Below are 18,359 nucleotides of genomic sequence, written 5' to 3' on the forward strand. Positions count from 1 at the left end.
AGGTCATTATGAGTACCTTGTCATGCCATATGGGTTGATGAATGCTCCATCAGTTTTCCAATCATTTGTAGATGAGATCTTCAGGGACCTGCACGGGCAGGGTGTAGTGGTGTATATCGATGATATTCTGATATACTCCGCTACACGCGCCGAGCATGTGTCCCTGGTGCGCAGGGTGCTTGGTCGCCTGTTGGAGCATGATCTATATGTCAAGGCTGAGAAATGCTTGTTCTTCCAACAATCCATCTCCTTCCTAGGGCATCGGATTTCCACTTCAGGAGTGGAGATGGAGAGCGAGCGCATTACAGCCGTGCGTAATTGGCCGACTCCAACCACGGGTTTGCCAATTACTACCGGAGGTTTACCCGGGGTTTTGGTCAGGTGGCTGTTCCCATTACCTCACTGTTAAAGGGGGGCCCGGTGCGCTTGCAGTGGTCGGCTGAGGCGAACAGGGCTTTTGGGCACCTGAAGACTCTGTTTACCTCGGTGCCTGTGTTGGCTCATCCGGATCCCTCTTTGCCATTGATAGTGGAGGTGGACGCATCCGAAGCTCAGCGTTCGGGTACGCCACTGAAGGCCCCTGTGCTTTCTTTTCGAAGAAGCTCAGCCCGGCGGAGCGAAACTATGATGTGGGGAACCGAGAGCTGTTAACTGTCGTAGAAGCATTGAAGGTATGGAGGCATTGGCTTGAGGGGGCTAAACACCCTTTTCTCATCTGGACTGACCACCGCAATCTGGAGTACATCTGGCAGGCGAAGAGACTGAATCCTCGCAAGGCAAGGTGGGCCATGTTTTTCACTCGTTTTGTGTTTACTCTTTCTTACAGACCAGGCTCCCAGAACGTTAAGGCAGACGCATTGTCTCGGCTGTATGACACAGAGGAGCGATCCATGGATCCCACTCCCATACTCCTAGCTTCGTGTCTGGTGGCGCCTGTAGTGTGGGAGCTGGACGCGGACATTGAGCGGGCGTCACGTGCAGAGCCCTCTCCCCCTGAGTGTCCAGCTGGTCGTCTGTACGTTCCGTCTGCTGTCCGCGACCGATTGATCTATTGGGCTCACACGTCACCCTCCTCTGGCCATCCTGGGATAGGTCAGATGATGCGCTGTCTTGATGGGAGGTACTGGTGGCCCACTTTAGCTAAGGACGTGAGGATTTATGTTTCTTCCTGCTCGGTATGCGCCCAGTGCAAGGCTCCTAGACACCTGCCTAGAGGTAGCTTCAACCTCTACCCGTTCCTCAACGGCCGTGGTCGCACCTGTCGGTGGATTTTTTGACTGATCTTCCACCTTCACAGGGTTACACCACGATCCTGGTCGTTGTGGATTGGTTTTCGAAGTCCTGTCGTCTCCTCCCTTTGCCCGGTCTCCCTACGGACTTACAAACTGCAGAGGCCCTGTTTACACACGTTTTCCGGCACTATGGGGTGCCTGAGGATATAGTGTCTGATCGGGGTCCCCAGTTCACATCAAGGGTCTGGAAGGCGTTCATGGAGCGTCTGGGGATCTCGGTTAGTCTTACCTCAGGTTTTCACCCCGAGAGTAATGGGCAGGTGGAGAGAGTTAACCAGGATGTGGGTAGGTTTCTGCGGTCTTATTGCCAGGATCGGCCGGGGGAGTGGGCAAAGTTCATGCCCTGGGCAGAGATGGCTCAGAACTCGCTACGTCACTCCTCCAATAACCTTACTCCTTTTCAATGTGTATTAGGGTATCAGCCGGTTCTGGCTCCTTGGCATCAGAGCCAGACCGAGGCTCCTGCGGTGGACAATTGGTTTCGAGGAAACCTGGGAGGCAGCCCACGTCCACCTTCAGCGCCAGAAAATTGGTGCAGACCGTCGCCGCAGTGAGGCCCCAGTGTTCGCACCAGGGGACAGGGTCTGGCTCTCAACCTGCCCCTCCGCCTGCTCTGCCGGAAGCTGGGTGGAAACATGGAAACATAAATATGAATTTCAGTGGTGATTTTTATGTCATGGGAGTAGTTTAGAATGTACTTTAGTTGCTAGTAAGTTGTGAATAATAAGTTTCACTCAGTTTAAAGTCCTGAGGAGAGTGAACGAGGTATGTTATAGATTACAACTGCCCACTAATTACCGTATTAACCCCTCATTCCATGTGTCTCTCCTCAGGCCGGTGGTGGCTGGCCCGCTCCAGGAGGCTGAAGTGCGTGATGTTCCTCTGCCTCTTCTGTATAGGTGCGCGACGGGTCTTCGTACCCATATTTGTCTATATTCATTTTTTCTTATTAGTGTTATGGAGCATGTTACTTGGACATTTATTAAAAGACTCCATTTTACACTCCGTTTAACTCTCCTGCGCCTAACTTCTACCTCAGTACTTTACGCAAGATTTTCTGCGGGAGCCACCATGTGACCACTTGCTAAATGTGGTCCCTTACGGCTATTCTTTAACATAAATGCGTAAAAAGACGTCACAATGCTGTAGACACCTTGGGGAATACGTAGAAAACGTAACCTCATTCGTAGCTCATTCACAGCCATATAAGGAGTCTTTGGCATGAGGCGGTTTCAAAAAATGCAGCACTTCCTGATTGGATTTTTATCTGGGTTTCGCCTGTAACATCAGTTCTGTTGCACTCACAGACAATATCTTTGCAGTTTTGGAAACGTCAGAGTGTTTTCTATCCAAAGCTGTCAATTATATGTATAGTCGAGCATCTTTTCGTGACAAAATATCTTGTTTAAAGGGGAACGTTTTTTATCAAAAATTTTAAATACTGCCCCCTAGTCGTAAAAGGTTACATTTCTATAGCGCTTTTAATAGAATTTCAAGCGCTTCAAAGAGCAAAAAAACAAACAAGCAATATATCATGATAGGTTAACCAATAGAGACCAAGTCTTTGAAAGCTGCATCCTCCAAAGGTGGAGAAAGGGTCAGTTCATGGCTTGAGCGAAGGGAGCTGGACAGAGGATGGTAGATGATGGTGATGGAGTCTGCTGATTAACTCCACTGCTCAATACTTTCATCAAACTGTCCAATGTTTCCAACAATTCCAGCCATATTTATTTGTCAATAGGCTCCTAAATGTGATCTTCATTTACTTCACTCATTGACATTCCATCCTTAAGTTTGCTCATTTAGCAGTTTTTAATTACAAAATTTGTCTTCATAGTTGAATAAATGTATTTTCCTTTACTCACTGTATATTCTTCCCTTTTTAATCAAGTTATTTTCACACTCAGACATTGGTCTCAAATCCTTTTCTGCCATCATTGACGAAGATAACTCTCTCTTAGCTAGCAAGCTCGACTATGCACTTGCCTCTGCTAGCAATACACTGTGCTAACATTAGCCTAGACTGTACCACGGAAAATAACAGTTCTAAACTTGACAAGCCTGTAGGTTCAAACTCAGTGATCTATTCAATCAGATCCGCTTTAGCCGACATCCGCATAGTGGTTGTTTTGGCAGTGTCGGACGTGGAACATGCCTAAAGTGGACATTGCCATTGGTTGCACCAAGTTGCATTAAGAGAAACCCCATGCAGCCTTGTTTACAAGTTCAAACACTGGAACGTGAAATGTAATCTACACCTCGATTAGGATGATAGAAACCCTCATTATTTTGTTTAATGATTTTTCAGTTTGAGTGTAATTATTTCTACATAGCTTAAACTTTCTCGATCTGAACTTTTAACGCAAGTGGGCTGGGTACGTCTTCTGACAATGATCGCAAGAGCAGCTGCTCACGGATTTGATGGCTCGAACACAGTTAGACCTCGAATACCACCAAATCATCCACTTTGCGGGTGTCTGCTATTGCCGGTGAACGCTTGAGCTGATTGAATCTAGACCTTACTCGTCACCAATGTTTTATTATGTCTCATGGGTTTCTTAACCACTTCTTTTCGACAATTCAGTAATGATGAGATGGGAGACAGGAATTCAGTTCAACCATTTATGTAGCATGTGACATTCCAACACACACATTACCCATGCTCTGCATATACAACTACGGTAAGTATGGCGGTGCAAATCGTACAACCCTAATATATATAACAATCTAAGTTGTTTTCTAATTTTAATATATCTATTCAATTATATTACAGTTAATTTTGTTTGTCATTGTTTTTTACATACATTTCTACCACGTTGCAGCTGAAGGGGAGTGTGTATTTACTTTCCATTTTACTTTCCCTTCACTGCCGGTCCACTTCACCTTCATCTCTTTCAGTGATCAATTCATTCTATATGCTGCAGGTACAGATGCAGGGGGGTTAGGTGGTAGGACTGTGTGTTTATGCAGCTTCCTGAGGTGTCCCCTCATACTCCAACAACTCCCTCATTGTGCCCTCAGCAGAGTGTATAGGGTGTGTGTGCTGGGGGTGGGGGGAGGGGTCTGCAAGGGAGGGGGCTCCACCAAGTTGAAGTGACTGGGGTTCAAAAGACTGGATTTATTTCTTTAAAAGCTGAACTTCCGGCTCTGGTCAATACCCCCACATTTAGATAAACACATGCAGACATACACACACACCCTCTCACACACACACAGACACATGCACACACAAACACAGAACCCCCCCCCCCCCCCCCCCCCCCCACACATTCATTTGTTTCAGCGTTCTAACAAAGCACTTCAGACCTCCCTAAAGGCATGCTTCAGTTCGGCTGGCGGCTATCCGAAGTTGGCTAGGCAAACAGAACATGTGTGCTCTCCTACTCCCTTAAAAAAACTACAAAGAAGCGGCAATAGTACTGTTTGTCCATTTTGAGACGCCATAGCTAGTGTACACTTCCTCAAAATAGTCTAATTTAATCTAAGATAACTCATGAAATCTGTTATTCATTTGAACATTTTTGCCAAGGAGATCTTAGTTCCGAAATTTGCATCTAACTAAGTTGTTTCGTGCATTATTTCTCAATGAAAGAATGTGCATAAAAACGAGTCATGTCTCATTGAATGACAACAAAGACTTTATTGAAGAATCCCTAAAGTTGACCAGTCACGGATGAAGGGGCGTAGACTTTGGCTCCCGAACTTCTGCTGGCCTGGATAATTGTTTGTGTGCCCAAACAACCGAAAAAGCCTTTACCGAAGTCCAAAACTAACAAAAACTACACAAAAATATTAAAACACACTATATATACACAAAAGTATGTGGACACCCCTTCAAATTAGTGGATTCGGACATTTCAGCCACACCCGTTGCTGACAGGTGTATACAATTGCCTTACTGAAGAGCTCAGTGACTTCCAACGTGGCACCGTCACAGGATGCCACCTTTCCAACAAGTCAGTTTGTCAAATTCCTACCCTGCTAGAGCTGCCCTGTGCTATTATTGTGAAGTGCAAATGTCTATGGAGCAAACACAGCTCAACAGCGAAGTGGTAGTCCACACAAGCTTAGAGAACGGGACCGTCGAGTGCTGAAGCACATAGCACGTAAAAATTGTTTGTACTCGGTGGCAACACTCAGTACCGAATTCCAAACTGCCTCTGGAAGCAAATAATGAATAATGTTGAACTTACAAATAGCAAAAAGGTATTTACAATAATTTATTAATTCTTTCATGAACGACCATCCTAGCAATATTTAAGATTGAAATGTGAAAACGTTGCTCTTCTTGTGGAACATGGGTCATTAACTTGTTTATTTCATTTAATATACCCACAAAGCAGTTATAGACTGAAATGCATGTGTAGGCTAACAACACATAACAAATAAAATAGAATTTAGTTGAGAAAACAGACACATGAATGACAAATAAAGTACTTAATATGAGAGAGGTGGATCCTCAAACCCTGTGGGGATCTCATCAGTGGGGGCACAGTTAAATGTCATGATCCAGACCACTGGTGGCCAGAATTGAGAGGTGAGGGTGGGTCTCCAGGCAATTTACCTGGGAACAGAGGTTGAAAAAAAGACTGAAGTGACAGATTGAGATTAGTGAGTGAGAATAAAACTGAAGCTATACAGTTTAGTTTGAGCAGCGAGGTCCTTTTCGTCATCATTCATCTTCCCACACACCATCCATCCTTCCTTCACCACTCATCTTCTGTCTCCCTCCATAAACTGGACGATGCGAGAGGAGATGTATCCATTCATTGTTTTCTAAAGGGTTTTACTGATCCCGGGTCACCACTTCTACTACTTCATGAATACTGGCTCTGCTGTGAATGCTACACCTCCACAAAGTGGACAAACACGTACATGATATCCTTCTATTCACAGAAACCTTCTCCGAGGCAAAATAAACTGGAACATAATCATGAATACACAATTATTTACAGCGGAGCTCAGCTCACATTGAGTTAACTTTCCCAAATCTCAAGGTTCCATTCTCTTTAATGCTCTCTCCCAATTATAAGATTTGCCAATGCTAAATAATAGCAACACTATGTCTAAGAGGCATGTTTTTTAAATTGCTTTTAGCTGAAGCTCATGTATGAATCATTCAAATCAGGGCCACAACTGGGGACAGACCAAGAGAAAAGAGCCAGACAGCTTTTTAGGTTGGTATATGAGTATGACATTGTTTGATAATAATTCAGAGGTTTTAAAGGATTACGGGAGAGGACAAAGTGTAAGGTAACATTTTACAACAGTGGGCTAAATCAGGGTCACACATAAGGATTCTTTGTAGTCTAAAACAAATCTACTTTGAAACAAAAATATACACCTCACAAATGGTTACGGGCTTAAAAGAAATAAAGCTACCATGTCAGAGTTTCATCCCAATATTACACTTTATATAAATCACAGAAGACTGAAATATAACAAACCATTTGACATAGAAACACCAGATTCTCTGCAAGTTTATATTAATTATGAAAAATATTAACATTTCACCCATGAGGCCACTAAAGGGGAAATTTGGCCATTTGACTCCAGGAAACAGCTACAATGTTGAAGCAGGTAGATCCTTATAGAGTGTGGTACATATCAAGTTTCCAGCTATTTTTTATATTACAGCGCCAAAAATAACAATTCCATTATTAGGAAGACTACAAACAAAATGTTTTCAAATTTCATAAATATTTATTACATATCAATGAGCAGAATTTACTACTTTCACAGCAGTGGTCTACAGCACTTGTTCAATAATTGAAACCATTTTTCAAATAATAATATTAATAATAATAATAGTTCAGTTTCATTTGAAACACACACATTTACAAGTAGTGCTTGGCATTAAAAACGATGGCGATACATTATATTTAAGACACTTGGTGTTTTGTTTGTTTTTTTTCTTCCATTTTCATATCACAGAGAGGTTGAGCAACAGCCTAAACAGTAAATATTGATTTAGATACAAAAAACACTGTGAAAACATCAAGGAGTCGGGGCGGTGTGAAAGTAACAGGGCTAAAGTAAACAAAGGAGAGAAACAGTGAGAACGATCAAAGTGATAGAATCTGTATTATAAACCTTCAAACCACCAGACATCCCACCCCCATTCACCTACACTCATGGTAAGAACCAGCATAAGAAATAAGTACAATTCCATTGCAATAATAGTAATGTTATTTATTCCCTTTTTTTCATCCCTCCAGTTTTGAGTAATAGTGTTGAAGGAGGCCACATTGAGACAGGCAATTACAGAGAGTAACAGAAGAGAATGAGAGAGGGAGAGAGATAAAAAGGTAGCGGGGGGCTCATGCAAGATCAGAAGAGGGGTGCCATGTCGCAAGCCGACCACCCAGAGGGCTCTCCACGTAGCCGAACGGATGCACATGCTTTAGCCAATAACTTTCCCTAATACGTGTACTTCTCAGCAATATCACCTTGACCTGTAGAGTAGTAATAACAACATAGCCAAAATGGTAATTTAGCCAATGTCTCATCCCTAACACTACTCAGGATGAAGCAACATAAGACACTGCCAAGACAATATTCTCCGGTATGTCAGGGTGGGATCTGAACCTGGTCTTCCATGGGAGAAAGCAACGTCCTAAACATTAGCCCGTTACCCGAATAGGAAATTCCCTCTAGGGCCGAGAGTGACATTGATTTTGAAGTTGCAGGCAGGGCTACCTCATCACGAGACCGTGAGACTGACTCAAGTACGCTACATAGTGTTGACCCTACATTTCCCATGGTTCTCTAGATATGAGTCACTTGAGTGGGTTGAGTCACAGACGTGATCTTCCTGTCCGGTTATGTACCCCTCGGGCTCCTGCGGTGGAGATCTTCGACATGCTACCTTGTCCCGGACCTGTTGTTTTCGACTCTCTCTCTCTTTACTGCACCTACAGTCTCGACCTCCGAATGCTCGGATATGAAAAGCCAACTGACTCCTGAGGTACTGACTTGTTGCACCCACTACAACCACTGATTATTATTTGATCTTGCTGGTCATCTATGAACGTTTGAACATCTTGAAAAACAATCTGCCGTTAAATTTCCATGTACTCTTATAATCTCCACCCGGCACAGCCAGAAGAGGACTGGCCACCCCTCAGCGTTCCTCTCTAGGCTTCTTCATAGGTTCCTGCTTTTCTAGGGAGTTTTTCCTAGCCATTGTGCGTCTATATCTGCATTGCTTGCTGTTTGGGGTTTTAGGCTGGGTTTCTGTATAGCACTTTATGACATCTGCTGATGTAAAAAGGGCTTTATAAATACATTTGATTGGTTGATTGATGTCTGACCGCTGACCCGTGTACTGGTAGGCTGATATCACCCTAATCATTGGGCTTGATTACTCATTGGGCTTGGTTACTATATCTCTGGTACCAGAGGAGGTTAAGTGTTATGGCTTCCTCTATGCTGTTTCAGCCGACTCGCTCTACATGCATCATAACTCGGTGAGTTATGCCTTGCTCCTAGTGAACAGCTGGAGAGGAGATAATTCCTTCTTCCAAATAGCTCCTATAAGGACTCCGAGGTAGGCTACAGTACCTACCATCTGTCTGGTCTCTCATCCACTGCCTGCATCCCAAATAGCGGCCTCTTCCCTATATAGTGCACTGTACTTTTACCCAGAGCTCTACGGGCCTTGGTTAAATTAGTGCACTAAATAGGGAATAGGGTGTTATTTGGGATGTACCCTATGACCGACTACGTTACCTCATTACAGCACTCCTAAATGGAAGTAGTTGGCCACTTGATCAATTCTCCAACCCAACTAACAAGTGAACAACTGGTGGCTAAGAGTCTGCATACCACTATAAAGCACATAAGCTGAGGGCGTCCTGTTGGCAGCCGATGCCACTAGCGGCCCAACAGTGGACAGACTTTAAAGGCCCACTGTAAAGGCGATGCGCTAACTGGCCAATTGGCCCCTGACTAAACTGTATTGGGCCAAAGTAAACTAACTGTCTGGGAAGGTTGCAATCTGTGTATAGGAGAGTATATTCTGTGAGGACGTGGACCCCATGGATTCTCAGGGATAGCCAGAGACAGGACAGTAGGTGCTTTTAGAGGCCCTAGAGGTGTGGGTGTGTTTGACTATATGCGTATTAAAACCAAGCTCACAGAGTCACTGTGGGTGTCTACAGAGGGATACATGATTATGACTGCTACTGTCATAGACCAGCCAATTAGAGGAGAGGTGACTGGTGGCTGATGGGAGTTGTAGTTTAGTGGAGGATGTGGGGATGTGGCACTTGTGGGAAACTCTGCCTCTAGTCCAGTCCTGTATACCTGCACACAGAGTTGGGAAGGAAATAGAACAAGACTGACAGACACGGAGAGCATAAAACATCGTACATTTACTAAATATGTGAATAAAATGTCTATTATAATATATCTATAAAGTTATTCATGTCTGTCAATGTGTATGCATCTTAATGTATAAATAGATGTACACATAAATATGCATATATTATTCTATATTTGAAAGTGTAATTGGAAATAATCACAGATTATACAATAAAAGGTAAGCCGTAGCCACTTCGCGAGGGTGCTGTTTCAAAACATTTTTTTTTGTTGTGCCTTGGTGTGTACATTCAGTTTTCGTTTATAGATGAAACCTTTCGCCGCATAATGACATCTGTACTCTGAACAATCCACACCACCTCAAATGACCTCGTTTTCTTTGGGTTACTCGCTGCATTGCAACACACAGACACACATACTGACTGCGGGGACCGACTGCTTATGAAACACGCACACACACTTTACACAATTACTCCTCCTTACCCACAATGTCTGAGGATGAAGACCCAGACAAAGGAGATAACAAAACAAAAACAAGAAATCAACAAACAAAAAACCCAACCAAAACAAAATGACCGAAGGAGGAGAAAAGAGAGGGGGATGAGGAGGATAAGTGCATGATGGGATTGTCTTCACTTTAGGTCCAGGACATCATCATCGAAGGATGTGGAGAGATTGAAGGGGCTGGCCAATGGCGGGCTCTCATCTGGAAGCACTGCTTTCTCTTGCGCCGCATCATCCGAGCTGAATGAGCAGTGCCGTTGGAAGTCTGAGTCCGTGTTGGCCGACTTTGAGCCCATCCTGATTGGACACAGAGCATGCCCATCAGTTTGAATCATTACTTCATAACATTTTACACTCATATCACTTGAAATAACCGCATGAGACTAGAATTTTTACGCAAATCTTCCGTTCACATAAATGAGAAACTTCTAGTTATGAGTGCTTTTTAGCAAATATGCCTTTAAAAAATATATACACTGAACAAAAAAAACGCAACATGTAAAGTGTTGGTCCTATGTTTCATGAGCTGAAATAAAAGATCCCAGAAATGTTCCATATGCACACAAAGCTTATTTCTCAAATTTTGTGCACACATTTCTTTTACATACCTCTTATTGAGCAATTCTCCTTTGCTGAGTTAATCCAACCACCAGACTGGTGTGGCATATCAAGAAGATGATTAAACAGCATGATTAAACATGCAGGATGGCCACTCCTAGGCAGAGTAGCAACAGTGCTGAACTTTCTCCATTTATAGACAATTTGTCTTACTGTGGACTGGCTTTAAGACATATTTTTGTAACCTTTTCCAGGTTTATGGAAGTCAACAATTCTTAAATCGAGGCATGGGCCACATCAGGAAAAGCTTCTTGTGAATAGCGAACTCGCATTTTGTGAGTGTTTTTTTTATAGGGCAGTGCAGCTGTAACCAATATTTCCAATCTCGTCTCATTGATTGGACTCCGGGTTAGCAGACTCCTGACTCCAATTAGCTTTGGGTCACTCACCTGTCACTGCCAGTGGAGGTCAGTGCTCGTGCCTTTGGCTCTTCCTCAGTGGTCTTCTTGCTCATCTTCCTCTGTTTGACAGTGCTGCTGTCGGACTTACCGCCCGGCTCCTCGGTTAGGCCTGAGCATGAGACACAGAACACCATTCAGTAAGGAACATAACCAGAACTGCTCAGTAAAAGCCTGCCTAGTGGTTAGAGTGTTAGACTAGTAACCGAAAGGTTGCAAGTTCAAATCCCCGAGCTGACAAGGTACAAATTTGTCGTTCTGCCCCTGAACAGGCAGTTAACCCACCATAAAAAAAGAACCGACCATAACACAGACATTCACTAAACCACTTCGAAGGAGTATATAGCATTGCAATCACTGTGGTTCCAATGCTAAGATGGTTCCAGTGGGTTATAGAACAGGTTATGGTGCTGGCAACACCAGGGTTGAAGGTTTAATTCCCGCGAGGGAAACATATACTAAATACAATGAGTGTACAAAACATTAACTTTCCATGACTGAACAGGTGAATCCAGGTAAAAGCTATGACATCAAAAACTGTACCATCTTATGTTTCACGGAATCATGGCTGAATGATGACATGGATATTCAGCTAGCAAGATATACGCTGCACCGGCTACATAGAACAGCACATTCCGGTAAGACGAGGGGTGCAGTCTGTGCATATTTGTAAACAGCAGCTGGTGCACGAAATCTAAGGAAGTCTCTAGATTTTGCTCACCTGAAGTAGAGTATCTTATGATAAACTGTAGACCACACTAAGAGTTCTCATCTATACTTTTCGTGTCTGTTTATTTACTACCACAGACGGACGCTGGCACTAAGACTGCACTCAGTCAGCTGGATAAGGAAATAAGCAAACAGGAAAACACTCACCCAGAGGCAGCGCTCCTAGCGGTCGGATACTTTAATGCAGGGAAACTTAAATCAGTTCTACCAAATTTCCATCAACATGTTAAACGCGCAACCAGATGGAAAAAACATTCTAGATCAACTGTACTCCACACACAGAGACGCGTACAAAGCTCTCCCTCCATTTGCTAAATCTGACCACAATTCCATCTTCCTGATTCCTGCTTACAAGCAAAAAATTTAAGCAGAAAGCACCAGTGACTCAGTTTATAAAAAAGTGGTCAGAAGAAGTAGATGCTAAACTACAGGACTGATTTGCTATCACAGACTGGAACATGTTCCCAGGATTCTTCCGATTGCATTGAGGAATACACCACATCAGTCACTCGCTTGATCAATAAGTGCATCGAGGACATTGTCCCTACAGTAACTGTACGTACATACCCCAACCAGAAGCCATGGATTACAAGCAACATTCGCACTGAGCTAAAGGGTAGAGCTGCTTCTTTCAAAGTACGGGACTCTAACCCGGAAGCTTATAAGAAATCCTGCTATGCCCTCTGACGAACCATCAAACAGGCAAAGCACCAATACAGGGCTAAGATTGAATTGTACTACATCGGCTCCGACGCTCGTCTTATGTGGCAGGGCTTGCAAACTATTACAGACTACAAAGGGAAGCACAGCCGCGAGCTGCCCAGTGACACAAGCCTACCAGATGAGCTAAATCACTTCTATGCTCGCTTCGAGGCAGGCAACACTGAGGCATGCATGAGAGCATCAGCTGTTCCGGACAACTGTGTGACCACGCTCTCCATAGCCGACGTGAGTAAGACCTTTAAACAGATCAACATTCACAAGGCCGCGGGGCCAGATGTATTACCAGGGCATGCTCCGGGCATGTGCTGACCAACTGGCAGGTATCTTCACTGACATTTTCAACATGTCTGTGATTGAGTATGTAATACCAACATGTTTCAAGCAGACCACCGTAGTCCCTCTGCCCAACAACAACAAAGCAACCTGCCTAAATGACTACAGAGCCGTAGCACTCACGTCCGTAGCCATGAAGTGCTTTGAAAGACTGGTAATGGCTCACATCAACACAATTTTTCCAGAAACCCTAGACCCACTCCAATTTGCATATCGCCCAAACAGAACCATAGATGATGCAATCTCTATTGCACTCCACATTGCCCTTTTCCAACTGGACAAAAGGAACACCTACATGAGAATGCTATTCATTGACTACTGCTCACCGTTCAACACCATAGTACCCTCAAAGCTCATCACTAAGCTAAGGTTTCTAGGATGAAACACCTCCCTCTGCAACTGGATCCTGGACTTCCTGACGGGCCACCCCCAGGTGGTGAGGGTAGGTAGCAACACATATGCCATGCTCATCCTCAACACTGGAGCCCCTCAGGGGTGCGTGCAAAGACCCCTCCTGTACTCCCTGTTCACCCACGACTGCGTGGCCAGTTACGACTACAACAACATCATTAATTTTGCAAGACGACACAACAGTGGTAGGCCTGATCACCGACAACGACGAGACAGCCTATAGGGAGGAGGTCAGAGACCTGGCCAGGTGGTGCCCTAATAATAACCTATCCCTCAATGTAAACAAGACTTAGGAGATGATTGTGGACTACAGGAAAAGGAGGACGAAACACGCCCCCATTCTCATCGACGGGGCTTTAATGGAGCAGGTTGAGAGCTTCAAGTTCCTTGGTGTGCACAATAACCAACAAACTAGAATGGTCCAAACACACCAAGACAGTCGTAAAGAGGGCACAACAAATTATATTCCCCCTCAGGAAACTAAAAAGATTTGACATGGGTCCTCAGATTCTCAAAAGGTTCTACAGCTGCAACACTGCCTGGTATGGCAACTGCTCGACCTCTGACCGCAAGGCACTACAGAGGGAAGTGCGTACGGTCCAGTACATCACTGGGGCTAAGCTGCCTGCCATCCAAGACCTCTATACCAGGCCGTGTCAGAGGAAGGCCCAAAAAATTGTCAAAGACTCCACCCACACCAGTCATAGACTGTTCTCTCTACTACCGCATGGCAAGCGGTACAGGAGCACCAAGTCTTGGAACAGGTAATCAAATGGCTACCCAGATGATTTGCACTGTCCCCCCCAAACCTCTATTTTACGCTGCTTCTACTCTCTGTTTATAATATATGCATAGTCACTTTAATTATACATTCATGTACATACTACCTCAATTAGCCCGACTAACCGTTGCCCCAGCACATAGGCTAGCTGGACTATCTGCATTATGTCCCGCCACCCACCACTAGCCCACCCCTCTTTTACGCTACTGCTACTCTCTGTTTATCATATATTCATAGTCACTTCAACCATATCTACATGTACATACTACCTCAATTAGCCCGACTAACCGGTGCCTGTATATAGCCTCGCTACTGTTATTATTCACTGTCTTTTTACTGTTTTTTTCTATTTCATTACTTATCATCTATTGTTCACCTAATACCTATGTTTTACTTAAAAATTGCACTGTTGGTTGGTAAGTAAGCATTTCACTGTTGTATTTGGTGCACATGACAAATAAACTTTGATTTGATTCCTTATTGATGTCACCTGTTAAATCCACTTAAATCACTGTAGATGAAGGGGAGGAGACAGGTTAAAGAAGGCTTTTAAAGCCTTGAGACAATTGAGACATGGATTGTGTATGTGTTCAGTTCAGAGGGTGAATGGGCAAGACAAAATATTTAAGTGCCTTTGAGCAGGGTATGGTAGCAGGTGCACCGCTCAACAGTTTCCCGTGTGTATTCAGAATGTTCCACCACCTAAAGGACATCCAGCTAACTTGACACAACTGTGGGAAGCATTGGAGTCAACATGTGCCAGCATCCCTGAGGAATGCTTCAAGCACCTTGTAGAGTCCATGCGCTGACTAATTCAGGCTGTTCTGTGGGCAAATATTAGGAAGGTGTCCTTAATGTTTTTTACACTCAGCGTAAACTGTATATCTCATTGTCACCTGTAGGTGTATTAGATAACAAGTTTATCAAATAGCTAAATGACCATGAACACTGATGGGAAAGAGGGGGTGACTCATATTATTCAGTCCACTAAACTTTCTGAATGCCCTGTCAGGTGTGTGAATGTAGTCAGAGGTGTGTATGTATATTCCAGTCTTGGTGTCTCACCTAGCAGCTCTTTGCGGGTGCGGCTGGCAATCTCTTTGATCTCCATGCGGGACAGTGACAGGGTGTGTGAAGCCCCCTGCAACAGGGGCCCCGCGGGGGCCACACACATGCTAGGGACCTGTGCTGTCAAGCCCGTCACCACCTTGTTGACCAGCGGGGACTTAAGGGGCCTCTCGATGCTGCGGCCCACCAGGTTACTCAGGGGGATCTTGAAGATATGCTTACACTGTGCCTCACCTGGGAGAGGGAGACGGGTAAGATAGGGGGGGGAAGAGGTGGCATGAAATGGAGAACAAGAAAAGAATGGGGGAGAGAGCGAGACAGGGGCGATAGAGAGAAAGGTAGAGGAAGAACAGGTGGCAGTGATCAAATAAGAGGAACAGAGAGAGGGGGAGACAAGAAGCAAGAGGCACAGGGAGGGTGAGGATGGATGGAGAGATACAGAGTGAGGTATTGCAGTAAGAGAGAGACACATCATTTAAACACCAGGCAACTTCAGGCAATGAATGAGACATGAGACATGCTTAGACTGGTTAGTTTACCACGCACATGCACACACACATTAGAAGAACACGTGAACATGAAAAACATGATCATGTCAAAATTAAGCCTCCTGTATCTAAACGGATTAATAACACTATATTCAGTGGCACAGTGTGTCGCCATATCAACACTCTTGTAATATAATATGACCACTAAATTACAGCCATTTACAGCTATATATTATTTATTCATCATTTGGAATAAATAATGAAACTGTTTAAGTCAAATTAATTGAATGCTTAACATCTTCATAACAGCACTGCATTCCGCCTCTAGTCTGCTGTAATCTAGTCAGAGATACAACAGGGATGGGTTCATTAGGCACCAAATTTACAGACTGAATCCAGGATGGACAGCTTGGATTTGGCCAACAAGAACTATAGTTATTTGATTTCCGTTGCAACATGTTTTGTTACGTTTAGCCCTAATGGACATGACCCAGCTGTATTGTTTTGCATTGACAAATGTAACCACCAGGTGGAAGTGAAGGGTCATATTCTAGTGTAGCGTTCCTCTTGAGCAGGACAGGATGGCAATACTAGCACACACAGGCAGCTATGTGACTGTCTGAATCAATGGGAGGCTGCACTGCACCAAACAGACTGCCGTTCTGAAATGTCACAGGGTCAGAAGTGAAGAAAGCAGCATTCTGGGAGATGGGGTCACTTATATTATTATTACAGGTTCACCGACTCACTCACTGTCAACGTTTTACCAGCACTTCTCTCCAGGAACAATACCAGACACACGGAAATGTTAATAATAAACTAAATAGATGTAAAATAATTATATCAAAACAAGCATGCGACCATAATCACATGGATCTATATATCCCACATTTGTTTCTGCGCTAGGGTAAATAACGAAGATTTAGATTTAAATCAAATGTTGTACTGACAATATTGAATATTTGAATTGTTATGCTTCTAACCGTCCGATCAGAATTGGGTATGGTTCCATGATTTAACATGGTTCAGGATTGGTCGAATACTACCAGAATGTAGTTTGACAGTCCAATCAACACAGTCTCAGCATCCTCTATTCACGTCTTACCTGATGTCAACAAATGTGATCTCAAACTGAGTAAATTCTCCACCAATGAAAAATCACCTGTCCCCATAGAGCAGAAACGGCAGGTGTAACAGGGTTATATTGGTGATTCCCCTTGCCACTTTATTGTTAAGCCAATGGGTTTTTGGTTTGAGTTTGTCTTGCCTTCACCTACTCAACATGGCATCTTATTGGCTGGTTTGCGTAGCTTGCTTACGAGGGGGGATGTTCCAGTTAGAATCGTCCCAGTGAACAAGCACCAAACCAGCGGTTAGTTGTTGGTTGCAAAGCACTGTACATCAAAAGTGATTTTTATACTCTCAAGTGATGATTTAAATGTACAATTTATATCAAATTGTTTGTAAATGTTATTCGAACATCACACATAAGATGCAGCGGTTTTTGGAGAATATTTGTTGTGCATTTTGTTGTAGAGAATTCCCGCCAGTACTAGCTAGCAACTTACTGTGTCTGGTGGGGGGGGGGTTCATATATTTTGTACAGTGCGTGAGTGCAGAGTTGGATGGTGAGACGTGCATTGCATGACGTGCAATTTTGTGTCGTTCTTATCAGGTACATTGTTAAAGATATATTGTATATTGTAATTGTATTATTTTGGTAACTAGCCCAGTGAACAAGCACCAAACCAGCGTGCGTGAGTGCAGAGTTGGATGGTGAGACGTGCATTGCATGACGTGCAATTTTGTGTCGTTCTTATCAGAATAAAGCTACATGCTACATGTTGGAGTTCCGTGTCGATGACTGATTGTACACAACGCAAGAAGAGTACTGTTACACAGGCATAGGCGGTTGATTAAAGGATGGTATTTTTTGTCAGCGCCCCATCTTCCCTCCCCTCCCCTCATCCTTCCACCCCCCAGATTGTGGCACCTCTATTTGGCCCACGACTCTGGATGGGAGAGGGGGCTTTGACAAAAGTTTCCATGGAGACAGTGAAATCTGTAAATCATGCTACGGTAGACGTGTCTTCTCTCCTCTCTCTCTCTTTCATTCCCCCTCTCTCTCTCTCTCTCTTCAGTCTCCCTCGCTCATTCTCACCTCTCACACGCATACCTTTCTGAATCTGCATCCCTCTCATACTCTCTTCATCTCCATTAAATGTTTTTCTTTTAAACTGACTCACTCATTCTTACAATCTCTCTCCTCAGAATGACAAGAGAGCAAGGGGGATGGGGAAGACAAATAATGTTCACTTAACATTCAACTGAGGGTCAATAAAACATGCCACTTCATATATATAAAAAAATCTAAAAAGTAGTTTTTTCCATGCATGTTAGTAGGGTAGCATGTGCAGCTAGATGCAAAAACTGAAGAGGGAGGGATGCATCCCAAATGGCACCCTTTTCCCTTTATCGCGCACCACTTTTGACGAAGGCCCACAAGGCTTTGGGAGAAAAAAGTGCAGTCTATAAGGGAAAAAGCTGCCATTTGGGACAAACCCGAGAAGTAGTGGAAGACTACTTGAAGTACCTTCGGCATCCTTAGACATGTACAGGGAAAGCTTGGTACCATAGGGGATCCGTATAGAATCTGAACCAGGGATGAAGAAGAAGGTTATGTAACACACAC

At 44.0% G+C, this 18,359-nt stretch overlaps 1 protein-coding gene across 8 annotated transcripts in view; it reads right to left on the reverse strand.

Moving 5' to 3' along the window:
• Positions 1-6,975: 6,975 nt before the first annotated feature.
• LOC110509517 (GTPase-activating Rap/Ran-GAP domain-like protein 3) overlaps positions 6,976-18,359 on the reverse strand; it is a 178,578-nt gene continuing 167,194 nt past the window's right edge. For 5 of the 8 annotated variants that reach the window (XM_021590424.2, XM_021590423.2, XM_021590426.2 and 2 more), the window contains 4 exons: positions 18,261-18,320; positions 15,177-15,413; positions 11,126-11,246; positions 6,976-10,415 (listed from right to left, as the gene is read on the reverse strand). In XM_021590424.2, the coding sequence (XP_021446099.2) occupies positions 10,247-10,415; positions 11,126-11,246; positions 15,177-15,413; positions 18,261-18,320 (587 nt within the window). In that variant the 3' untranslated portion in view covers positions 6,976-10,246. Of the gene's footprint in view, positions 10,416-11,125; positions 11,247-15,176; positions 15,414-18,260; positions 18,321-18,359 lie in introns of those variants that run through there. The other 3 variants (XM_021590431.2, XM_021590428.2, XR_005040445.1) reach the window with 2 other exon arrangements.

The sequence above is a fragment of the Oncorhynchus mykiss genome, chromosome Y (assembly GCF_013265735.2).
Source record: "Oncorhynchus mykiss isolate Arlee chromosome Y, USDA_OmykA_1.1, whole genome shotgun sequence".
Lineage (NCBI taxonomy): Eukaryota > Metazoa > Chordata > Actinopteri > Salmoniformes > Salmonidae > Oncorhynchus > Oncorhynchus mykiss.